Source organism: Talaromyces marneffei, chromosome 2 (genome assembly GCF_009556855.1).
Source record: "Talaromyces marneffei chromosome 2, complete sequence".
Taxonomy (NCBI): Eukaryota; Fungi; Ascomycota; class Eurotiomycetes; order Eurotiales; family Trichocomaceae; genus Talaromyces; species Talaromyces marneffei.
The window spans coordinates 1,625,841-1,650,978 of NC_072349.1; the positions used below are offsets into that span (position 1 = coordinate 1,625,841).

The window sequence follows — 25,138 nt, forward strand, 5'->3', positions numbered from 1 at the left end:
AGAGATGTCAAGGAAACTGACCAGGTACACCCGACTTTCTCCACTTCGGAATAGGATCGCTTCCGAACGCCCACGCTAGCCGTATCTGGCCACGGGAGCTGATAACGAAGCCACAAAAAGATAACAGTCCCGAGATAAGCTTACTTGCTGACTCGATGGGATCGAGTAATTCCACATTATTTAGTACGTATGCGGCCTGTGCCGATTGTCCAGCATGTCGACTCGCGAGTCGCGACCTTGTTTACCTTTCCTTTAACTTTCACCTTTAGCTTTTCTTATCTTCACCTTTCTTGTTCCCATGGCGGCTACTCTATACTAGAGTTTTCATATCTGACTTTAACTTGTTTAAGTCTGGGATTGTCATCGAGCACGTGGCACTAGTCCGAGACCGGACTAGGGCCACTGCGAATGTTCACGGAAATAGTCTTCCTTGCCGACTATCATTGAATGATTTGAATCCCATCTACGGACTACTGTAGTAGCATGATGCACGAGGACTCTGCTCTAGTGTGTGTACGCACTGTGACATTGATACGCTATGATATGCAACTAGTAGCCAATCATCCCTTGCTATTCCACTTTCCAAACCTAGCATACTCCTCATGCAACGTCTTGAATATCGCGCGCGACGAAATATCCATCCCGGCATTCAATCCCCGTTTGCTCTCTGCCGGCATTGCGTCGAGTATCGCGTACAATCCCGGAGCCAGCGCGGTCTTGATATCGGGTTGAAGTGGCGCTTCCAGCATATATTGTGCATAGCTTTCAATGAGCATTCGGAGGTGTTGACCTGCGATTACTTTCGCCCTTTTGGTTTGGTCGATCAAGCTGTGGCTACTATTGCCGGTAGGTCGACTAGGCCGGGATACTGCTGATACCGTAGGGTCGCAAAGGGATGTAAGGAGACGTGTGAATTGTACGGTATGAGAGGTCCCGAGGGCAAGTCGACTTCCTTGAGTGCGCTTTTGATTCGGCGCAAATAGTGCCTTGAGAAGACTCTGTAGTGCCGGAATCAAGAGGTGGAATCGTCCGCCGAGTTGTTGTCGATAAAGTCCAACAATGGTGCCCAGTATGCGACAGAGACGTGTGTAGATTGTACTTATAGACTTGGGGGATATATCATTTGTCTCACGTGTGGAATCAATTTTCGACATCGTTGTCGTGACTGCCGTGAGACAGCTGTCGATATTGTATTGAATCACTCCTCGGGGATGCAAGCGAAGAATGATATCAACGCACTCCGCTGCTAGAGAAAACCGCTCAATCTCATTGATACTATGCTGTAGGACGTTCGTAACAGCAGTGCATAATGACGAAACTTCTCGCGCTTCAGCACTGTCTTTCTCCACGATTTCATCGAGTACTGACACCGCCAACCCACTAAGCAGCAGTCGGCTTGCCCCCTCCGAACCATTGAATCCAGTAGTTTTGAGTTCGTCAATCGCTTTGATGCGGTCTGCATTATTCATATCCTTCAGCTTCGTCGTAAACTCCCGTGCAAGATATGTCTGTTCACAGGCTTGCATTCGGCATAGTCCAATACCTTGTAGTAATGTCGAATCATTGAAGCCAAAGCCCTTACTCCTAGCTGCTCGAGCGATCTTCTGCCGTTGAGCGATGCTTTGTATACCGACTTTCAAATCGGGGTAATTCTCTCCTAGTTCGGAGGACTTGTCAAGTTCTGCATTCTGTTGGGATGCGAGATCGTCAAAGTCTTCTAACATCTGAAACGTCGTGGCAAGTAGAACAGCCACTTCAGTTTGCGATTTCTGCCGCAGAGTCTTCGTGCAATGATCAAGACGGGCCAGTAATACACCGAAGATCTTGTCGCGCTGACGAGCTATATCGCTCAATACTTTCGACTCAACCGCCTGGCGTTCCCACAGCAACCGCATGGAGGTTCCCACAAAGATAGGCGTAAGGGTTGATGGTTGACGCTTGTTCTTGACACTTAATTCCAACTGTTTTGTGGATGGTTCAACTCGGGACGTCGTGAGTTTATAGAAACGTTTCATGAATTTGCTCATCTCGGCAGGAGACTTGCATGCTTTAAGCTCGCAATCAAACACCGTGCAGATTAGGGATCGGAAGGATTCAATTGTGCGCATGTCCACGGACGAATCTTGTAACGGAATGTCCGATGTAATCCATTCTAGAATATCCGGCCCAACCTGTCGCGATTCATGACACCACCCATTTATCAAAGACACTATGAAAGGAACAAACTCCGCAGGGTAGTCCACTTTCGTCATGAGAGCTTCGACGACGTCTTTGTATTTGGGCACTTCGCTGTGACGAACAGGAATGCCTGGTAAGTCCTGAACAATGCCCGGTAAATATCGAAAAATCGCCGACTGTTTTTGGCCGTCCTCTATCGTTTCCATGAACGACTCACAAAGAGCGCGGGCAACTGCCGAAGCCAATGGTGGGTTGTCTGTAAGATAGTCATAGGATACAAAAACGCGCCATAATTGCTTGAAAGACACGCATTCGGTAATTTCGGGTATTTTGTTCTGTTTCCAGTCCTTGCTGGAAGAAGAAGTAAGATCCCACAAGAACTTGACGAAGATTTTCAAGTCTTCAAACACGAGCTCGGATAGTAGGTCCGGATGTTCTAGCAGACACTCAATGACGGCAGTCGCCTGCTGAGCTAGTCCATCAATATCTTGATAACGACCATTCCATCCTTCCAGCTTAGCTTCAATGATAGAGTCGAATGATCCCGTAAGGCAATTAATAATAACATGTAAAATTTCCCTCCGTTCGGCCGAAGTGGCAGGATATAAGTCTTTGCTCAAGGTCATCAAAAATCGACAAGCCTCGAAGCTCTCCTGATGGCCATTCCACCCAGATCTAAGCTTTGTTGGCCCGGTCGAAAAGTTTGTCACAACCAAGACTTCGCGTTTAAACTTGTCTGCAAGCTCATTCGGGGTGTTGAGAGTGCTCTTGAGGCTGATCGACATCAAGTTCCGGGCCACTCTCCACAAACGCCAAAGCCAATGTCTATCTCCCTTGCGTTTCGATAATGTCTTGTACAGTGCTTCCATCAAACCAGTCACCAGGTCAATGCGTAAACCTGGAAGCCCATTGTGCCCCCATATACGAGAACCGGCTTCTAAGATGACGAAATAGGCGTACGACTCTGGCGATTTTGAAATATGTCCTGATTTTGTCACAGTAGATATAGCTGTCTCGATCTGCGATTTCAGGAAGACGTTGCTTGTAGTACTCTTCAATGCCTCCTGGTAGACGACAAGAACATCATCGTCCTCCCATACCGAATATATTGATTTTTCGGTGACCATGTCCTGGTTATCTCGTGCAACTTCAATCTCACGCAACTGCTCATACCAAAACCTGGCAAAAGTCGGAAGATCTCTGGCAGCAGCAAATGCGCGCAGTAAAGGTATGACCACTTTCTTTTTCACAAGTTGATAAGTTTCCTGGTTGCTCATATCGCTCCGAACATGATGAAGGGATTGAAATAGGGCATCTAAAAGACGACTTGAATCTTTGAAACCAGAGTTGGGTAGGAAGATATCTGCACCAAGCTCAATCAACAAGGCTGTGAGACTCCAACGTATGTGCTGGGGATATTCCTTTCCTTTCAAAAGACCGGTATAGGAGGCATGAGTGAGGAAGGTATGCAAAGATAAGCTTATTTTTCGAGCACGGACAACAATGAACAGCTGTTCCAATAGTGGTATGAAGCCAAGGGAATCACCGCCGAGCTTCTGGGTACTCGAATACGCCAGCTCCGCTAGTGCCACAAAGACTGTTTCGAGCCATGACGCTTCGGTATTCTGTCGGCGAAATGAATCTCTCGGTACAGACCTCGCAACAATATCGTAGAAAGTCGGAATGAGTTCTGCTGGTTTCCAGGTTGCAGGGAAGATGCAGGAGTTTTGGTCGACAGAGCTGGCATCATTGCATTTTATATCTATTGGAGAGCGGTCTTCGAAGAGCGGTTTGAATGTTGCGGTTACTGGCTGTACGGCACTCCAGTCAGGGTCTTCATCTTTTGAATAGTCTATTCCAGATCCGCCTCGATCCATAAACAGACTTCGTGCGGGGAGAACGACATGGAGAGCAATAAGCTTCTCAATAGAACGTGTGATGAAACGAGCATCTTCGCTATCCACTCCAGACGAGAGTACAATACGATAAAGTCTTAGAGCTTCGAGGAAGCAAGATTCCGAGAATGCGGTCTTCGTGAAAGTCAGCTTCATGCGACGTTGCATAGTAATATGTTGGCAGGACAAAACTCACATTGATAGAACTCTTGTCGGCACTGTTGATGCCCGCTTTTTTGAAATCCCACAAACTGAAATATGCGGTAGTCATCTTCAAAAGATGCAGCAGCTGATCGCTTTGCTTCTCCTGCACATACTCAACGGCTAGACCGCCAGATAGTCTTATCAATTTGCCTAATATCCCAGCGAGAACTGCAGGTTCCAGCCGAAGCGATTGCTGTAAATGAAACTGTGACACATTTCCTCGGTCGCTCTGATCATTGACTAGGTTCATAAGAACATATAAAGCATCCGAAAACCGACTGTAAGCCAGAACTGCATGTTCCGATTGTGAGTCTCCACTGCCCGCATCATGCATAACGATATCATCATCCGCACCGGCATTGTCATTTCCTCTCTTTCGTTTCTTTGACCGGACCGGAGATCCCTGGACGGTCTCACTGGTCTCGGAGTCGGAAGGTGACCGGGTTATGCCATCAGAAAGCGACTTGAAGACAGCGTTGTTCAGATCGTCCACGATATCCTTTAATAACTGGGCAAACTTGTATTCAACAAACGTCGATGCGATTGCCCTTCGGGAAATTCGTTGTAAAAGCTTTTGAAGGAGAATATAAGAACGAGGGTGCACTCGATATGTCGCTGTCTTTAGTCGTTTAAGCAGCCATCTCAGCACCCATTCTTCCTTCGGGGCGGGTCGAGTTATTAACTCGAATGCGTCTGGACTCGGTAACGGAGAGGCAGTGTCGGACAGATCTAGCTTCAGAATCTGTGCTGCAGCGACTAGTTGTCTGTCGCTGTCCTCTGTACTTTTTTCGAGTCTCAGCAGCGCTTCCTGCGACGGGCCGGCAGTCTAGATTTGTACAAGATATATGATTAAATAACCGATCCCAAAGTACCTCTTGTTAAAAGCAGAACTTACATCTTTGCTAGGAGCCATGGCAACCGCAGCGACCTGATCACCGTCGTAGAAAACAAAAGCTGTCAGATATCGAACTCGAATGAAAATAATCGTCCATTGTTCCTTCTATCGATAGACAAAAAAATAGTAGACCTTACCGCATCAAGCCTAGCGCGAGCGGCTCTGGTGCTATCAGGACGCCAGCCAATCCCATGCCCGAAAATGACGACAACAGAAGCCGAGCCTAGTTTTTCCGACCAGAGAGCCCGCCAAGGAGCTCACTACGTACATCAACAACATCGATTAATTCTGTTCAACACTCCGCGATCTTCAACCGGATCTCCGTGCATCTTTCTTTTCATACGTTCGTACAGCCTGCACCCGAAGAACTGGCATTGACGTATTATGACTGACATGCAATAGAGATTCCGTCGCAATGGCTGAAACCAACCAGACCAAGCCGACTGTCCCGATTGCGCGCTCAACCAAGCCTGTGAGCGAGGCTCTCCTCAATGAGAAGGTAAGCGACCGATCAATTAGTGATGGCAGCCGGAACGCCCTTATGCCATTGCCCAATTGCTCCAATCCATCTGGAGAGCCGCTCCAACTAACTCAATCTTGAATCCATAGTGGGACCACGCCATTTCCTCTTTGATCGTTCGCTCTTCCATCGGCCTCGGATTCGGTGTCGTTCTGTCAGTCCTCCTCTTCAAGCGGAGAGCCTGGCCTGCCTGGGTCGGTCTCGGTTTTGGCGCTGGTCGCGCATATGAAGAAGCCGATTGTATGTTCTTTCTCAATAAATTTGGTAGTCTACAATTGCGTCCTATACTAACATGGTTAATTCGTCAGCCGCCTTCCGACATGGAGATAGCCCCATCGCCAATGCTGTGCGTCAATCCAGGTCGTGAGAGTCTACCCGAGTCGTCGAAAATGTGCCAAAATGATGCCCTCTTTGATATATCATCAATGCGTCCTACCGCAATCCAATAACCCTTTATGCATTCCATAAACCTTGCAAGAGAACTTTACCCCGCAAGGATATATATGTGGAAACTGAATCCTACTCTTTTATGTTTTTTTTTCTCTTTGTTGAAAGTCGAGGTTGTGCGTTGCAATAGACCAGTGCGCTTTTTCTGTTTGAAACTGTCCATGTATTATATATGTACAGAGGGATGAGCAACGGAGCCATGGAGGACACCTTGATTCTACATACATCCGTCCATAAGCTTGATCTCTGATGAAGTACGTCTTTATTTTATTTGTAAATGCATGTCGCAAATTACTGCGTATGAGAAGGTGGAATGTTTCTTTTGGTAACTATTCATCAACTTTTGGCAACAGAAAAGCTTGTCCATGTGCAGCTGTTTCTCTGCAGCCATCTAGTAGGGGTATCCATGATTCGTCATAACATCATTCGCCATTCAACAACATGTATGCATACTACACTTCTACACAAGCGGCGTCTCAATAACCGGCGGACTCAACCTCGATGGGGAATACTGGTCCATCGAACGGGGGTTATCCGGGTTTTGACTGTAGTGATCATGGAACTGCTGCTGCGGGGCCGGGTTGGTTATAACTTGGCCTTCTGTTGGCATTGACCCTAGGACAATCCCGTCGTGACCACTGTGGGTGATGCATCCCACGCAACTGCAGTCATTGCCACACTGGCATGTCCCTGTTATATCTGAGCAGAGATTCAAGCCGACAGGATACTCAATCGTATAATATTCAGAGGGTTGCATGAACTGATTGTTTGCGAGAGTGGGTGAATTAATGGTATTATCGAAAGTTGAAGATAAAGCATTGTCGTCTGTAAAGGACGGTTGTGCGTTTGTCCGCACTGGGTTGTTAGGGTTGGATGGAATGTTGGACAGCATTGCTGGTGGACTGTTTAGACCTGTAAATGGACTGGAAGTCCCAGACTTCTCTTCGTCCTCTTTTATGGTCATCAAATATCCCATTTCTTGTACGTGTTGTCGCGTTGTTTCGTTGTATGGATGGCTGGCACATCCTAGACATTGACAACTGTCGCCACACGAACAGTTGTGATTACTGTCGTCAACAAATGGAAGCGACATGTCGAAAGGATATGAAGCGGTATTTAGATAGAATGGATGCATGGGCGGTCCACTTATATTGGTCTGGTATTGTGTATCCATATTATGGAACGTTCGAGGCATCGCAGATTGATTCGATTGCGGTTGGTTATAATATGAAGCCTTCATGTTCATAGTTGTATATGTATTATTTTGTGGGGCAAAATCGGTATTTGGCAGTTGTGCGTTCCATGATAGTCCTTGGGAGCCATAAAATGATTCGTTCCACGCTGAGTCGATGCGGTTTTCTGGCATATTTGGAACTTGCTCTTCTTTCTTCCGGGGCGTCGTACCACCCCCGCAACAGGATCGTTGTTGTGGTTCCGGTGTTGGAGTGACAGGCTTCGTTTTCGCAGAACAACATCCACCTAGCTTGCTCTCTGCTTTAATCGGTAATGATTGACCCGGGTCATATGACGGCGTATGTGTATCTCCAGAGACAGGCGTATAGGCTACAGAGCGGTCCAGCGTAGCCGTCTTCGTTGTTATTCGAATGTCATTCTTATAGTCAGCTTGGATAAGCTCGGAATCCAGAGCCTTGATGACATTATCCGAGGGATTCTGAAAGTTGCTGGGTCTGCGCGTATGCTTCTGTATTCGGCCGGGTGCCGCGGTCGTGGGTGTCGGTATAGTAGGATTAGGTGGTAACGACGGTGTCCTAGAAGACGTGGGAACTGATTGTGTCTCGGCTGCCGAACTAGCTGGAACTTGATACAGTGGTCTGCACAAGCAAGTCGAGCCTGTCACCAGATTCAGTCATTATAATAAACCACAAGATCTTACAAGTCCGAGGACGATCATACCTTTAGGTATTCGCACCATAAATGCATACACCTTCTCGCAACTGCACGTCCCTTTAGGATGTGGACATTTTGCCAATGGACGTCCGGCTTTGGGAACTTTCATCATGAGACGGTCGAAATGCTGACATTTTGATGAGCGATGTCCACGCATACATGGCTCACTGAAATCGCAGATTAGGGTCAGAACATCACACAACGCTTTCCCGTGGCCACTAAGGTTCTTACCACGACCATTTGGCGCCTTCTTCGTCAAGAGGCATGATTGAAACGTTTCGCTTTTATCCCATGCAAAGAGAATCCGGGAAAATTCACGATAGTTTGCCTTTCTCAAATCCACCAGGTCTTCGAATACTTTTGGCGCATATTAGTAATTGATTTATTAAAATCGAGTCTTGCAGCGATTGGGGCCGAGAAGATCGGCCAGCACAACAGACCGACCCCACACCACGGTTGCAGGCGCTGGACAGCCGAGACTAACCACTGAGTCAAAGAATGAAGCAAGAGGCCGGTGAATCAGCCAGTCCTCGATGCAATTGGAAGTCCGACAACACCGTACGTAGCTCCGTCGAAGAGTGATGAAGCAAGATCTGGAACTGAACCAACCGGATTTCATTGTTCTGAAAGCGGGGATGCTCTGCACAAGTTCACTACCCAGAAAACGTAATCCAACTGTCCAATAGGAATGCATGTTGTGTCCCGGTTGCTGAGTGGTCAATGGCCCAGGGCGGTGAGAGCTATGTCTCGATATTGCCAGCGTCTACCATTAAACATTTATCGACTGAGCTGGATTTGTTGGGTGTGATCATACTGAGCTCCACGACTCTACAACAGCTACCAGCTTGAGGGGGCGGTCTTCTTGCATCCGCCTGAACAGTCACCACCGCACCCATGACCTCACAAACCCGTGTGAACGCTGCTGCGCCGGCTGGAACCGAGCATGAAACCGAACCTCCCCAGCCAGCAACCCCCAGTGTAGTGCAACCAAAGAAGCTGTTCGGCGTGCCTGCGCCAGTCAAACGGATATTCGACAAATTTCCTCTGACAACATATGAAGCAGAAGGAATTCCTGGCAATGTGCACACCAGCGGAAGCTCTGAGCGGAATAGACTGTTCGTTTTTATCGATCCCAAGCAGGCAACGGCAGGGGCACCGTCATTCAATCCTCAATGTCTCAGATGGCAGGTGTGTAGATTGGATGGTTGTTAACTTATTGCGCACGTTGATTGACCTCGACAGGCCTATCTGAAATTTGTCGGCATAGACTTTGACCTCATCCCTTCCAACAACCATGCCTCTCCAACGGGTGCCCTACCTTTCCTATACCCAGCCCTGCCAGCGGCCACGAGATCTCCCATACCTTCCAATAAGCTACAGAAATGGGCTATCGAGCAAGTACACTGTGAAGAAGAGCAACAGCTCAATATCCGATTCGACGTATATGCGTCGTTGATTGACCACCGAATACGCAATGCATGGGTGAGTCTCGACCTTGCAGTAGCAAAGGATGTAAGGCTGCTAACATTGCGATACAGCTGCATCAACTATATCTAAATGAACTCAATTTCAATCACGTAGCTCGAAAACGATACATCGACCCTGCTACCTCATCTTCAGCCGTTCAAACAGCACTAGCCGTTCAACTTCAACAAGCAGCGAGGGACGAACTACTCAAATATTCAGAATATATCGATGTCAATACGCTAGAAGCCGATGCAGATAGCGCATTCGAAGCTCTCTCTATTCTACTTGGGGACAACAAGTACTTTTTCAATCGCAACCAACCGGGACTGTTTGATGCTAACGTTTTCGCATACACGCACCTCATCTTAGATGAGAAAATGGGATGGAGATATAACCGGCTGGCTCATTCGTTGTCTAAATACGAAAATCTTCTACGACATCGCGAGGCTTTGTTGGAAAAGTATTTTGCGTGAAACAGGAGGAAAGAAACAAAGCTGCATACGGCGTTATTTGGCAACAATCTGAAATCTGGGTTGAATATACAATAGACATGTACCATATATGTACAGCACTCATGCTATAATCGACATCATTACTTTTTTGTCTACCTCATCTTTTTCTAAAACACACCCCCAACCAAACCTGACATACGCCAACATACTTTTGCGCCCTCGGCCCAAGCCTCTCAACCATTTCCGGCGTCACTTCCCTCTCAACCACACCCTGAACACCACCCTTCATCCCAGCCGCTGTCATAGTCGGCAACTGTACAATCTCAAACCCGACCCTTTGAGCCTCCGCCAGAATATACTCAATTTCATGTGCATAGCTCCTCGATGGACGCACTTTTTTCCCTGTAGCGGAGTCCACGAAGCCGGCTTGACTCCGTTGACCCATGTCAGAATGCATGTTTGTGACTAGAAAATATGCGCCTGAGCGGAGGACTGAAGCTGCTGCTCCGAAGAAGATGTCTAGGGGTATGTGTTCAAGGACGAGGGTTGAGATCATTCCATCGGCGTCTCGCATGAGGTCAAGGGCTTGAGCGTTTGACGGAGACTCGATGTCGGCGAGGAGGTCGAGTGGTGCTAGTTTCACTTCTATATTTGATGGCGTCTGAGAAATACTTTCGGTCATTCCTCGTCGTGCTATATCTAGCATCCCATTTGAGGCGTCAACGCCAATGATCTGAATCTCTGATTCTGGTGCGTCCCTGGAGACGGTATTCAGAAGTTGCAATGTATTCCTGCCCGTACCACAGCCCAAATCGACCAGTTTCCATTGCCGGCAATCTTTCTGTTGCGTTTGGTTCTTTATTTCTGTCCAGAATTCGGGAAGCATCCATTGCATTTCAATTGTGTCGAGGGCTTGGAGGAAGTTGCCATCTGTATCATAGACCTGTTTGGGGTATATTAGTATTCTAGTTCGATATCTTGGGTTAAAGATTTGAACTTACATCGGCCCATTGGTCATATGCTTGTATGGTATCGATATAAGTCACATTGGCATCCTTTGCGAGGCTGGACTGTATGGTTGGTGGGTGTTGTGACATGGCTGTTATGTAGTTGTTGGCCTTGCTCTTTCGTGAATTATCTATACCTCAACGGACGCAAACCACGGAATTGGAAGAATCCGATCTTCTTATATATCGAGGGGTTACGGATTTGTAGCTATCTCAAGATCTCGAATATCAGAATCTCATAGGCTGGTCTGGGTGACTCATAGTGACTGTATGGAGTGAGTCAAATATAGTTCGATCAATAACCTCAATACGACCTTCTGCTTATGGCTAGCGATAGATCCAATCTCTGCTTATGGGTCCTGAAGCAGTTACTGTACTTAGTTCGGTACGAGATGAAAGTAAGTATCAGAAATGCTATAGGAGGTGGGGTCCCATATGGTATCCAGGTGTTGGGGTGCTTCGCATCGTAAACCCCTCAAACATAGCCTGTAATTTAGGGCTAGCTCTTCAAAGCATCACTTCTGTGGGAACAGACTCCTGGTCAGCGGGCTATTCGAGATATTAAATAGTGGAGGAAGCAGCTGGTTCTTATCTCATGGTCATCACACAAGTATCATACATAAGACCAGTTGACACTAAGCAGGCAAGACATTCTATACAAATCTATATAAAAGTACACCAGATCCATCTTTAGGATCTGCAATGGGTATCTCGGCCCTCAAGTAAACCGCCCTTTTGTTCCATCATAACCCTTCGTTGATCTCTATTTCATCATTTTCTAAGACGTGGTGATAACTGCGATTGCACATCTATTGGTTGTTCTTTTCTTGCCGTTTTTCTTCATCGAGCTTCAGCTTCTGCCTAACTTGCAGAACAGCACGCTCGACTTCAATCGCAATTGCTGGAGTTTCCAGGATCTTGCCAAGTTCTTCGCCATCCTTCATATCCAAGAGTAGTCGTTCCTCGGTGGGTGCCTCATCTTTAGGGACAGTCGTATCCTTCTCAGTATTTTCATTGGTAGTCTGGTGGCCTGAGACACCATTTTTCGATAATCGAGTTGCGTAAAAGCTCTCCAATTCGGGGAATGCATGCGGGTTAATCAAGTTGAGATCGAGAAGGTGGATAAGATGTTTTGAACCGCTCCAGGCTAGAGGCACGGTTAGTAGTTGAAGGTGAATCCTCCGGAGGCCAACTTACCTCGCCAATGCGACCAGGCTCGATATGCAAGATAGAAGAATGGAATATTCGGAACACTGGAATCATCAGCGCAATCGAAATCAGCGAGCAGAATCTTCCAGGGCCTTACAGTGGAATGATTGCAATAGGCGCAGTAAAAGGTGCAATTCCTAGACACCACCACATCTTCCTTCGATGTAATTCCTGCCGTTCTGTGCCCAGTTTCCTCAAAATACCAAATACATCCTCACACTTGATCGCATTTTTGGGAAACATCACGTCAATCTTCTGTTTCTGCCGCGCTTCTTGAATCTGTCGACTCTCATTCAGCGGGGGAATACTTTTCAGCCCCCATTCCTCATATGGAATTCTCTGCAAAATGACATGTCCGTAGCTGACGAGTTGTTTCTTCCAGCCTTTCTCCGCCTTTTCCCAGCTAGCCCATAGCTCGGCAGCTTTGTTCGTCACGCGGTCGACGTATCCGATCTTTATGGTTTTGGGCGAGCGACAGTAGATGAAGGCTCGTTTGGTTGAGATGGGGACGAGGACGAAACGCATCGCAGCGGTCAATTAACGGAGGGTAGGCAACTGAATTGTGATGTCAGTTTTTTTTGCGCAAATTATTCGAGGTAATCAATGCGTAGATATCATACTCGATCTATGACTGGCCGATATCTTTCTCTTTCGCTGCAAGATATGTGAAATGGTTGATAAATTGAAAAGTCAAAAAATATTAAATTTGAGGTTGATATGGAGCTTCGCACATGTGTTCAAGACGTCATACCACTGGTTCGTAATTAGTTAGCGGTTAGTTAGTGCCCCGGGCAGATTCAGGTTGCCAGGCACCAACCAGCTCAGGTCTGGACAAGGACATCATCGTCATTCATCGCCGGGCCGGATCGACTACCACTGCCCTACGAACCAATTGGATGCTCACTTACTCTCAACCTCCAACCTCCAACTTCATCTTTCAATTTTGACTCGAATCTGCCGTTCGTTCGTTCAGTCTTTTTCAGCATCTCTGGGACTTGGCAGGGACTTCAGAGATTCTTACTCGATCTCATCTGGCACTCCTTCGCTCTGCATCGCGCTGGCCCACTTGCCATGTCCTTTGTTGCATGCAATGGCCCCAGATGCGCGAGAATGTGAGGTTGTTCCACCGATTGTCCAGAATACGTCCCTAAACGCATCTCCGGAATACGATTCTCTCATCCCACCAAGGACGTCTGCTACGAATCGTACCCAGTCGTCCTTTGCTGTCACCGTCGGGTCTCATGATACCTCAACTCACGCCTGGTCGACTCCTCCAGTCCGGACTCTACCTCGTATGTAACAAAACGATTGACAATTAGAGACAAGGAAGCCGATCGCGGATATACTTACTGACCCGTTAATGATTATAGCATGGGTCAGGTCATATGATGTTCCCGAAGACGAAAGCGACGCTTCCTCGAGGCTTTTGCCAACCGAAATAGACGATGCGCAGGTGGCACAACACAATCACTCGCCTTACCAGGCGTCGAAACCGGATCGAAATCGGCTAAAAGGAACCGATGATGAGCTTGACAATACAACACTACAGCGCGAGTCGCGATGGAAGCGCTTTGCTCAAACGGCTACTTACCCTCGTACAGAAGTTGGCGCCGGAGAGAAACGAGTGTCTTTTGACTGGTTGAACAACAATCTAGGAGATTATTCACAGCCCTGGGGTGCTAGCCATGATGGATCAGATGCCGAACTGGGTCGCGCCACTTGGTCTCCACGACAGCGAAATTTGGTTGAGCGTTTTCAACGGCATTTACTACACAGCCCTATCGTGCCATTAATACTGCGACTTACAGTCTGGATATTCTCTTTATGTGCTCTCGCACTTGGAGGCTCTATTCGTGCGCTGGCGTACCACCTCAATCGGGATCAGGGTCCTTCAGCAGACATGGCCATTGTTGTTGATGCGGTAGCATTGGTCTATTTGGTATACATCACATATGACGAATATGCCAGCAAGCCATTAGGCCTTCGCTCGCCAAAGGCCAAAATGCGTTTAATTCTACTGGATCTCTTTTTTATTGTTTTCGACGCGGCCAACCTCAGTCTTGCCTTTGTTTCTCTAGACGATGTTCAGGGAACCTGCACGAACGCGGTGATTAATGACATCGAAGATGATCGAAACGATGCATTATGTGTCCGGCAAAAGGCACTTGCATCGGTTCTGCTTGTCGCGTTGATTGCATGGCTGCTCACGTTTTGTATTAGCATTTTCCGGCTGGTTGAAAGAGTCTCAAAATAAGGCTTCTACCCCATCGTTGCTTTTCAATATTCTGCTCTGTTTTCTTTCTTTTTTTTTGGATATTTAGCGTGGCGTTCAAGGTTACTATGAGGATTCATCGCTATATATGGGCTGGAACATTCGACTTTATGTTTTCATTTGTTTTTCAAATCTTTAACAGCGTCGGGGTTATTTTTGCTTTTTGAACCCTTGCTCGGCACTGGATGACAGGCCACGCCTAGATGGCCGGTCTATCGCGACGATATATTGGATCATGATCGAACGAAGGAAGCTGTGAGATGGCGCTTTGTATCTCATCCTCATGCTCATCTCCAGCACCATAACATATATCCCAATTCTTCCCCCTGGGGTATGAACCAACCATGATAAACCCACCGCTTTGGTCCTCCAACAGACGATGCGCCACACCAGCCGGTGTGATCGTCACATCACCAACTTCAACTACCCGTTCAACTCTTTCGGGATTCTCTTCTCCACCAAAACAGAATCGGGCCCGACCCGAGACGACGCTAACGACTCCATGGGTTGTTGAATCGATGTGAGTCTGCTTGTATATGGAGGATTGCCATTGTGGGACAACGACGTCTACTTCCTTCAGGTGATTGGTTACCTGGGACGCGGAGACATCTTTGTCAAGGGTGGAGTGGTAGATGAGCAGGGGCTTGTTGTGGACCGATGTATTGGGGTTCTAGCGCCACGCCGGGATGAGGTGACGTGACACTTTGATTGCCGATGGCGGGTTGAGTGACATACGTAATGTCGCTTTTGTAGATACAGTAGATATAGTAGATACATAATTTGAAAAGCCTGCTGGTCATGTGCTATTTTGTGTGATATGCGAGCAAGACACTGTAACGTTGAACTAACTACCTATCTCGTTCAAACGTTGCCAATTTGTACTCGGTTGAGAACATTGAACCACTCTGTTGATATGCCGTGATAAACCACCTGATATCAACTTGATGCTTGATACATGACAACCGATAAATTGATGTATACATGCAGGTTCACGTAGAGAAAACATTTGTGCGCGGTGGACGACGCCGCTTTACGCGCAGGGATCGATCCCAGAGCTGCCTGGAGCGCTTACTGAGCGGGCCTGCTCACGCTCAGCATGTTCCGGGGGGCTGATCAGGGGTCAATAGTGCGGCCCTCACTAAATTTCAGGGTTGACCAGTCTTCTCCTTGCTGGTTATCATCTCTACCAGCTAACGGGTTGATTTTCCCCGGTTCGCGAGTAAGGAATAATGTAGTATCACTGAAGAGGCACCTCTTATAGGCTTATAGATGTATACGTATTTAGGTGTAAGACTGGGTGCAAGTAAGAATAAGGGTTAGGTCATAGAAGCTGCAGTTAGGTCCAAGCCCAATGCTCTGGTTTGACGTAATCCTTGACAGACTGTTAGTTAACTTAACTACACTTTTCCTCATGACGCCGGCAAGCTCGCTAGATCTAGGTTAGAAAGATTGTCCTTATGTCAGGCATGCTTATATTGAGGCAAGGAAGAAACGTTTTAATGAAAGATTGCACTAGTTATAGTTAACAGCCCTCAGTTAAAATTTAAAAGTAGGCAACTCCACAGAACTTAAGTTTCAGACTAAGGTCTTAGCGGGCAAGGAAAGAGTCATCAATGTTTAGTTAGTTAACTAACTAACTTAGTTATCGATCAAGCCGATTTCAAGAATGACTGTACATTGTCCTCATTACTTTCTCATGTCCTCTGATTCACTTGACCCCAAGATTGGTGTTCGCGGTGTCGCTGGTCCTTACGGACAACGGCGCTGACCTGGTGCACGCGTCGTCTACGTGTGCATTGCTATTGGTTTCCGCGCCAGCGTTCTCTTCGCATTGATTGTCTTGTTTCCGCGTTTTCATACGTGGCGGTTGCCTTCGGATCCATTTACTGGAGCTGATCCAACACCCGGGTTTCGAGTATGAATTGAGAGGTTGGCAGTTCTAGCTGACCTTTCTTTTGTTGAAGAGCGCTTGTAGGTCTGTCGTACGATGAAACCCCTTGATTCGCCTCTATATACGGTTCTGTTCCTCTGTAAACAAGGTATCACTATAGTAAACATGCCTTGTTACTATACACATGTTCCAACTACCGCTTTGGTCGACATACCCTCTTGTACATGTATGGTGGATAGCCCTAATACTTACTGATATACTTATTTCCGCGTTGAGCAAGAAGGGGGTTTGCTCTATCTTGTCTGAGAGATAGCTTGGGAGTGGGGGGTAATCCATATTTATGAAGATGAATCTTGGAGAGTTAGTTGTATGAGGTATTGTATCAATAGCTGCGACCTGCCAAATACTGCGGATCCTGCCATTTTCAAATCAGGAATGGCTAATAGAATACGGCCTTCAATGTCTGCAGACTCTTACGGTTTTTTGTGGCGTATTGGTGGCATATTGGCGCGTTGGAATTGTGTAAATAATATAAAGCCCGTTTTTAGGCGAAAGTGGTTAGGGGGGTGTCCAATTACGTTAGAGCAGATCTATACGAAGGCATCAGAACGAGTGGAAATAATGCTAAGCAAGACCTTAGAACCGTCAGACACATACTAATGGATTCAATTACTTAACTGTTTTATATTTTAATAATTTTATCTGTAGCCTAATTTGATATGTCTTATTATTAATCAAGTTTAAAGTCTATAACTATAGAGCACTACAGGCTATGACAGACTCGGTTGTAGCCTTGGCTAGGTCCCGGGGCCCTTGGCGCCTCGGGGCCTCAGCCCCTAACAGTCTCGGGCATTACACAAATCCAGGCGTTCATCTCGCTCCTATACGGCGTATTCGCCAAGGGCCTTCGGGCATGCTTATAGGCCACATGCCTATAAGGAGCCCTTATAGTCTCAAGCATAAGGGCACTTCTAGCGGCCATTAGGCCAGCTAGGGTGCCCGTCCCCCTATCCAACCCCCGTATCCTCCCAGTCTCGCAGGGCTTCCCAACCCCAATGATCACCAAGCTCAGCTTCTCTAGCGGCTTGCTCCTTATCCCGGAATAGGTTGGCACTGGCTACAAATTGCAGCAGCGCCGTGGTGGCCTTGGGCTCACTAAAAAGTCGTGCCTCCGGGGCGTCCTCTGCCGCTGTAGGTAAGGGCACGCCGGCGTCAGCCAGCCCCTTATACAGTATCCTCCGGGGCCCACGTCGTCCCCGGCACTTAAAAAGAATGTGGGAAACCGTCTCTCTAAGCTCTCCGCAGGCCCTGCACTCCGGGGAGTCCCGGGCTTTGATTCGGTGCAAGTACGTGCCTATAGGGGCATGTCCTGTTTTCAACTGATAGTAACGGCTCGCTACACGTTTAGGGGCTTTGGCGCCTATCCTATCAAGTCCCCAGCCTCGTGGCATCTTATAGGCTCTTCCTCGCCTATGAGCTCCTTGTACAGCGTTCTCACGAGCCCAATTCTCCACCGCAGCTCTTCGTGCCTCGGTGCAAGCACGCCTAACGTAGGCTAAGGATAAGCCCTCAAAACCAGGCCCAGCGGGCTTGCTAGCAGCGGGCTTAGCTGCTTGGTCTGCTTGCTCATTTCCTTCAACTCCATTGTGCCCAGGCACCCACTGTATCGTCACAGGACGACCACTAAGCCTAAGCCGGGAAGCGGCCATGTGAGCCCTAAGTGCTAGGGACTGTCCAGCCCCAGGCTCCGTCGATTGGAGGCGCTTTATGGCGTTTTGGGCATCTAAAAGGACGTGGATAGGCCCTGGGAGATGCCTCTCCAGTGCCCATTCTAGTGCCGAAGCCACTCCCATGAGCTCCGCGTCAAAAACTTCAAACCCAGTGCCCATAGGTAGCTCTAGGTGCTCCCACGGGGCCTCTGGTACTATCTGCAGCGCCACACCAGCGCCTGTACGTCCGTTGTCTTGCCTAGAGCCATCTGACCATAGGGTTGTCCCTGGGCGCCACTCTGCTGCTTCTATTAGGGCTTGTTCAGTGCCTAGCACCCGGATAGTGCCTGGAAAGGCCGCTGGTGCGCTATGCATTGTATTTGAGATTATAGATAGATAATAATAATAACTATAGTCTAATTAATACTAAGAATAGGAGGATTATTAAAGGGACATTAGGCTCTTTTATATGATTATATCTATCTTATTAGTATACTACCATCATTTAGGAGTATTAATAGCTAACTATATTTATTTAATAGCCTGATATCTAAAGTTCTAAACATGTGAATCAGAAAGAATAAAAAATTAAAAATAATACTAACTTACTAAGTAGGATCTTAGAATTACATTACCCCCATAATATATGCCGATAAATTTAATTATGTTATGAGCTGACCTCATATGAAATAGGTTCGGGCAGTCAAGCCCTCACCGAGAACGTGCGACACGTGAAGATATTCCCGAGTACCGGACAGGCGCTGAGCATGACACCTAAGGATAACACCCTTGGGAAATGCATCCGGGATACTATTCCCAGGGCCGTACCAACGTTACCGAGCAAGCCCCGAACATACGGGAATGGCACACGAAGTTCCCTCACAAGCACCGAGACGGTGCTGAACGTACGGAGGAATTGACCGAACCAGCGAGCTCCTTATCCCTATATGAACTGCATGTACGAGCTGAGAATCTTGTTGTTTTCTTTCCTTCTTTTCTTCATGTTATGTTTTCTATTTTAATATGCCCTTACAGTGCGCATTAGGCGGGACTAGCCCGTAACAAATTACCTGACTGTCTAAGACATATCAAATACGGGCACCCTAGCTGGCCTAATGGCCGCTAGAAGTGCCCTTATGCTTGAGACTATGAGGGCTCCTTATAGGCATGTGGCCTATAAGCATGCCCGAAGGCCCTTGGCGAATACGCCGTATAGGGGCGAGATGAACGCCTGGATTTGTGTAATGCCCGAGACTGTTAGGGGCTGAGGCCCCGAGGCGCTAAGGGCCCCGGGACCTAGCCAAGGCTACAACCGAGTCTGTCATAGCCTGTAGTGCTCTATATAGACTTTAAACTTGATTAATAATAATAAATACAATGCATCTCTTATTCATCATTATTACTGCTATTAGCGTCCTTTCTTCCTTAGCCTCTGCTGATGACCGCGTAGTTTGTGACAGTGGTCAAAACCATGGATTGAGCTATCTAGGTGCACCGAGTCTACAGGCAATATCAAACATGGAGAAGAAAAGGAAAGAAGAAAAAGAAGCTATCCGCCTAGCAAAGGATATTTATGCCTTCCCTTGTGTGAGGGCCTTTCCCAACTAGGCACCGCTCAAGGAGCAATCCCAATATGGCACTGTCAGGGTTCGAAGCCCTATCGACGGGAATACCCTCCTCAGTCCTACCAGCTCTGCCAAGAGTCTCCGCCACGGCGCCTTGGTGATAGCTTACCGTACGGCTGTCACATAGTTATCTTAAATAACTGCGAGTTCGCCATCTACATTTGGACTACGCGCTCTCGTGAGGGTCAAAATATCGCCGTTCAGCCAAACAGTCAGTGGGCTGGAACGAGGTACCAAGTTGCTGGGGGTGTAGACATAAAGGTTACCACCTCTCCAGACGGTATATTGACCGCCGCACCTCGATATACCTTTACCTACGACTGGGTCGGCGATGTGATTTGGTATGGTGTGAACGATCTCTTTGGAGACCCTTTTGGAAGCCATAGAGTCGTGGTCGTCCCTGTAAACGCTACCGGCCCTGCCTGCCACGAAATAAATTGGCCTGCTGGTTTCCCAGTACGTGGCCGTACTAAGGCCAGAGGATGCGGACCCGCCACCGATCTCCATGTGAATCTTTGCGGTCTCCCCGTTCCCCCTCCCCCTTAAGTGATTTAATCAGCCGTTGTTTGCACGCATCATGTCAATCGTGCTTAATATGCGGACCTGGTCCATAGGGGTGCGCACGAATAAGAAGTTTACAATAAATCAAGATGAGTTGCTTGCATAATATTCGTAATATAAGTATCACGCGCCATCTCAAATCCTACTATATCTATACATGTCTCGCCTCATCGTCCCCGCACTTAATGAGTGTCTTCGTAGGCCCACTAAGTCCCTAACACTATTGAACAATCTTTCTACTGACACCCCAGAAGCTGGTATGGGTAAATAATTTCTTGCAGCTGCCGCAATTCATGGGTATTTACCGCCATGTATCCTCTACCAGGAGAGTAGCCAGTGCTTCTCCTTTGTCAGTGATTCATCAACCATCACATGTTAGGGTTAGAGTTAGGCTTTGCTTCTAATCCAGACGTACGCATACTCCAAAAATATTTAGTAAGCTTCCCGTAGGTATGTTAGGAATTCCAGCAACCGCATGCAATAATCGCAACTTATCAAAAACAAAACATAGCATATATAGCATATACAACGAGGCAACGGACGAGAAGGCACGTCATGCCTGGCATAGATCAGATGAGAATGAGATCCAGCCTAAGTCGAATTCGGTAAAGCGCATATCTCCACTTGCCCCAGCCGTATCCAATCAGACTGCGCGGCTGCCTTGTTAAGGTCGCCCAAGCAGAAAGAGGCGACTTCTGTTCAGGGTTAGCGTCACGGTTGCCGCCAGAGGCCTTGCTAAGTTATCCTTAACTTTGATCCAGCGCTTATCAACTTCATTTGGCATCACTCGACAACTAGCCCGAACCCCTTCTTTGCGATCCTCTTGTCTCCTACTTTTATTTCGTTTCTATTGTTTGCATTTTGATTCCTCGACATAGTACCTGTTACGTTCTGCCTTGACTTTCGTTACGTCGTTTCCATAGACCTTTCGCCGTTATTGCATCAGCATCCGTCGCTGTTTTGCAGGACATCACCGAGCAGCTGCGGCGCTGTCTTTCGAACACTTGGTAAGTTGCACACCTTTCTTCGGTAGTTTGATATTTTCTCGCTTGCGGCTACTAGCTTTTTGTATCTTTTAAAGTTATCTCTATCCTTTGTTGCACGCGTGCGTCCTCGATGACACCCGTAAAGTGCATATCTTGGGCTTCTCCATGGTTTCCTCGTTTCGTTCCGAAAAAGACAGTCCACAACATTGGACGACGACGAACACAGAGTTTGCGTCGTACCAAACAGAATGGCAGCGTCATCTCTAGCTTATCCGTTTTGTCTTCGCGGTCTTACTGCCTGCACTCCCCCGCACTACACGCTCGAGCCTTTGCTTTCTTGCGCTCACTTCCGTCAAATTCTCTCTACTCTGCTCTTGTCGTTCTTGCTTATTACTTGCACCATTTGTCGCGTTTTGGACTTTGATTGCAACCTTTCTTTAAGCATATGTGGGCAACATGGGTCTAACGACTGCTGCCTTCGCAGCTCCTGCTCTCTCCCTCCGCCGATCAGACCGCTTGAAAAAGTACACGCCGCGTACGCCGAAAATGGCGACAATCCAGAAGGACGATGTGCAAGACACGTATGTACTCGATGATACGCCCGATCGATGTCATGACGACTAACGCTTACAACAGATGGACTTACTTGGAAAATGGCATCAATAGCGTGATGCTCAAGTTGGATGAAGGCGTTGACATGAAGACAGTATGTGACGAAGGCTCCTTTAAATCTGGACATGATACTAATTTCTCGTTTCTTTCAGTACATGGGCCTATACACGTACGATTTCACATTCCCAGCTTGATCAGCGTTCGAAGCTAATCTCATCTAGAGCGGTACATAACTTTTGCACATCACAAAAAGCTGTTGGTAGTACTGGAGGGCTCCAGGCCCTTCGAGGCGGTATGTTGGTCACGAATTCGTTTGAATGCATGCTCATTAACATTTCACTTCTAGCTCATCTCCTCGGTGAAGAACTTTACAACCTCCTCGGACAATATCTATCGAGACATTTAGAGAATGTGTATCAAGCCTCCGAAACACACAGTGAAGAAGCGTTACTAGGGTTTTATATTCGGGAATGGGATCGGTATACAACAGCTGCCAAGTATGTGAACCATTTGTTCCGCTACTTGAACCGACACTGGGTCAAACGAGAGATCGACGAAGGAAAGAAGAACATTTATGATGTTTACACCCTTCATCTTGTGAAATGGCGGGAAGACTTCTTCAAGAGGGTCCAAGAGAAGGTCATGGCTGCGGTGCTCAATCTTGTCGAGAAGCAGCGTAACGGCGAGACGATTGAGCAGTCGCAGATCAAGAGCATAGTGGATTCATTTGTTTCGCTGGGTCTGGATGAGAATGACAGTACGAAATCGACTCTTGAGGTTTATCGATTCTACTTCGAGCGGCCTTTCATAGACGCCACCCGTGTCTATTATGAAAACGAATCCCGTCAGTTCGTCTCTGAAAATAGTGTTGTTGAGTATATGAAGAAGGCAGAAACTCGACTTGATGAGGAAAAGGCTCGTGTCGGACTATATTTGCACCCTGACATTACGAAGCGCTTGACAGAGACGTGCTTGGATGTTTTGGTTTCTGCTCATTCAGGTCTTCTCCGCGACGAATTCCAGGTTCTTTTAGATAACGACCGACAAGATGATCTGGCTCGTATGTATCGCTTGTTATCGAGGATCAAAGATGGTCTCGATCCCCTCCGTGCCAAATTCGAGAAACACGTTCGCAATTCAGGAATTGCTGCCGTTGAGAAGGTTGCTTCTGAAGGAGAGAATTTCGAGCCGAAGATGTATGTTGATGCTTTGTTGCAAGTTCACTCTCGATACCAGAAACTAGTCAACGCTGCTTTCGCGGGCGAGTCCGAGTTTGTTAGGTCCTTGGACAACGCTTGCCGTGAATTCGTCAACCGCAACTCTATTTGCAAGACTGGTTCATCAAAGTCGCCCGAATTACTGGCACGCTACACAGATTCATTGCTCAAGAAGGGATCCAGGGCAACGGAAGAGTCGGAGTTGGAGGAGATGCTTACCCAGATCATGACTGTCTTCAAATACATTGAAGATAAGGATGTCTTCCAGAAGTTCTACTCGAAAGCGCTTGCCAAGCGTCTTGTGCATGTCAGCTCTGTTTCAGATGATGCCGAGACTAGCATGATTAGCAAGTTGAAAGAGGCATGTGGTTTCGAGTATACCAACAAGCTGCAGCGTATGTTCCAGGATATTCAGATTTCCAAGGATCTCAATGCTAGTTACCGGGATTGGCAAGAAAAGGTTCATGACGAAGAGGACCGGAAGAAGATGGTGGATCCTCACTTTCAGATTCTGGGTACAGGATTCTGGCCTCTCAATGCACCCTCGACAGAGTTTATTCCGCCAACAGAAATCGTCAAGACGGCTGAGCGATTTCAGCATTTCTACTTTGACAAGCATAGTGGTCGCAAATTGACATGGTTATGGCAGCTTTGCAAAGGTGAAATGAAGGCCAATTACATCAAAAACACCAAAGTTCCATACACATTCCAAGTGTCGACATTCCAAATGGGAATTTTACTTCTCTACAACGAGCATGACTCCCTTGATTATGATGAGATCCAAAAGGCTACCAAGCTTGCCAACGAGGTTCTTGAGCCGAACATTAGTCTGTTGTTGAAGGCGAAAGTACTGATAGCCAGCCCCGAGGGATCAAAACCGGCTTCGGGAGTCTCCTTCACACTAAACCATAACTTCAAGCACAAGAAGGTCAAGGTCAATCTGAACCTAGCAATAAAGTCTGAGCAGAAGACCGAAGCCGACGATACGCATAAGACGATTGAGGAAGACCGTAAATTACTCCTTCAGGTATGCCCCCATCATACTCGATTTTGTCACTATTCCGCTAACTCATATATGAACAGTCCGCGATCGTCCGAATCATGAAATCACGCAAGAAGATGAAACACGTTCAACTCGTCCAAGAAGTCATTCAACAAGTCAAAGCGCGCTTCCCACCCAAAATCCCCGATATCAAGAAGAACATCGAAGCCCTCATGGAGAAAGATTACATTGAGCGCTTGGATAACGATGAACTGGCCTACATTGCATAACCTTGTTCTCTTTGCATTTTCTCATCAACGTACAACTTACTTGCTGGCTGGCTTGTCTTATACTCCTTTTACTACTTATAAGCGACTCCCTTTTCTACTCCAATTCGAAGTGTTGCATTACTTTACCATGAATTTCCTTTCTCTATAACACAGAATTTGCGTGTCTCTTTTTTTAAGTTCCATTGATATCGGTAGGCTCTTTTGTCCATTTCGTTATGAATGCAGCCATGATGATGATAGCCGGCTTGAGTATAAATAAATATTATTATCTTGTAAATCTTTTTCACATTTCTTTTCCTGTAGGGTCCAAAATCAGCTTTGGAACTTTGTATTCAGTTGATCTATATAAATTTTGATGCGTCGAAAGACTTCTAAGAAACCAACCCTCCAGAGAGTAGTACTCTGTATGTATTACGGTCAATAACCCATTGCAATTCACTCCGGACTTTATATAAAACTCGCCAAACTTTTCCGTGTCTCGGGACACCGTAAAAATAGCCATGATTAAGACCTACGCCCCTTGAACGGTACATCGCCGAACTAGCAGAGCCTCCTCAGTCCTCACGAAACAAGTCCAAGCCACCGTCAGCAAAATCTCAAAAGAAGACGATTCTCCCGCCACGGGTCCTATGGCAATGCTTCATTAGACGGTTTTATTCTTGATGAGGAAGATTTTGCACGGTTACGAGATGATTCCGTACGTTACGTAGCCTGTGATATGGATGTACTTGCAATGTACCTAGGTAGGCCCATCTTAAGTGACGAACCATTTGTGAAAATAATGGATGAGACTAAAATATCATCATCATTA

General features: G+C 47.1%; 8 protein-coding genes across 8 annotated transcripts; 4 read left to right on the forward strand and 4 right to left on the reverse strand.

The window, feature by feature from the left end:
• Positions 1–560: 560 nt before the first annotated feature.
• On the reverse strand, positions 561–5,190 carry EYB26_002945 (uncharacterized protein; the record flags this gene model as incomplete). The annotated part of the gene is made up of 3 exons (XM_054262249.1): positions 561–4,208; positions 4,270–5,103; positions 5,173–5,190. The coding sequence occupies 3 exons, from the start codon at positions 5,188–5,190 to the stop codon at positions 561–563; spliced, it is 4,500 nt and encodes a 1,499-aa protein (XP_054118224.1).
• Positions 5,191–5,587: 397 nt separating this feature from the next.
• Positions 5,588–6,059, forward strand: EYB26_002946 (uncharacterized protein; the record flags this gene model as incomplete). Its single annotated transcript, XM_054262250.1, has 3 exons — positions 5,588–5,671; positions 5,782–5,932; positions 6,001–6,059. The coding sequence occupies 3 exons, from the start codon at positions 5,588–5,590 to the stop codon at positions 6,057–6,059; spliced, it is 294 nt and encodes a 97-aa protein (XP_054118225.1).
• A 540-nt stretch (positions 6,060–6,599) lies between these two features.
• EYB26_002947 (uncharacterized protein) lies at positions 6,600–8,313 on the reverse strand (the record flags this gene model as incomplete). Its single annotated transcript, XM_054262251.1, has 3 exons — positions 6,600–7,990; positions 8,054–8,214; positions 8,279–8,313. The coding sequence occupies 3 exons, from the start codon at positions 8,311–8,313 to the stop codon at positions 6,600–6,602; spliced, it is 1,587 nt and encodes a 528-aa protein (XP_054118226.1).
• A 628-nt stretch (positions 8,314–8,941) lies between these two features.
• On the forward strand, positions 8,942–9,987 carry EYB26_002948 (uncharacterized protein; the record flags this gene model as incomplete). Its single annotated transcript, XM_054262252.1, has 3 exons — positions 8,942–9,235; positions 9,290–9,529; positions 9,586–9,987. The coding sequence occupies 3 exons, from the start codon at positions 8,942–8,944 to the stop codon at positions 9,985–9,987; spliced, it is 936 nt and encodes a 311-aa protein (XP_054118227.1).
• Positions 9,988–10,123: 136 nt separating this feature from the next.
• Positions 10,124–11,063, reverse strand: EYB26_002949 (uncharacterized protein; the record flags this gene model as incomplete). The annotated part of the gene is made up of 2 exons (XM_054262253.1): positions 10,124–10,909; positions 10,968–11,063. The coding sequence occupies 2 exons, from the start codon at positions 11,061–11,063 to the stop codon at positions 10,124–10,126; spliced, it is 882 nt and encodes a 293-aa protein (XP_054118228.1).
• A 719-nt stretch (positions 11,064–11,782) lies between these two features.
• Positions 11,783–12,707, reverse strand: EYB26_002950 (uncharacterized protein; the record flags this gene model as incomplete). Its single annotated transcript, XM_054262254.1, has 3 exons — positions 11,783–12,120; positions 12,171–12,226; positions 12,280–12,707. 3 exons carry the CDS (start codon positions 12,705–12,707, stop codon positions 11,783–11,785), a joined length of 822 nt encoding a protein of 273 aa, XP_054118229.1.
• Positions 12,708–13,272: 565 nt separating this feature from the next.
• Positions 13,273–14,436, forward strand: EYB26_002951 (uncharacterized protein; the record flags this gene model as incomplete). Its single annotated transcript, XM_054262255.1, has 2 exons — positions 13,273–13,474; positions 13,553–14,436. The coding sequence occupies 2 exons, from the start codon at positions 13,273–13,275 to the stop codon at positions 14,434–14,436; spliced, it is 1,086 nt and encodes a 361-aa protein (XP_054118230.1).
• Positions 14,437–21,682: 7,246 nt separating this feature from the next.
• Positions 21,683–24,327, forward strand: EYB26_002952 (uncharacterized protein; the record flags this gene model as incomplete). The annotated part of the gene is made up of 6 exons (XM_054262256.1): positions 21,683–21,807; positions 21,863–21,932; positions 21,991–22,007; positions 22,060–22,130; positions 22,185–24,082; positions 24,139–24,327. The coding sequence occupies 6 exons, from the start codon at positions 21,683–21,685 to the stop codon at positions 24,325–24,327; spliced, it is 2,370 nt and encodes a 789-aa protein (XP_054118231.1).
• Positions 24,328–25,138: the final 811 nt, after the last annotated feature.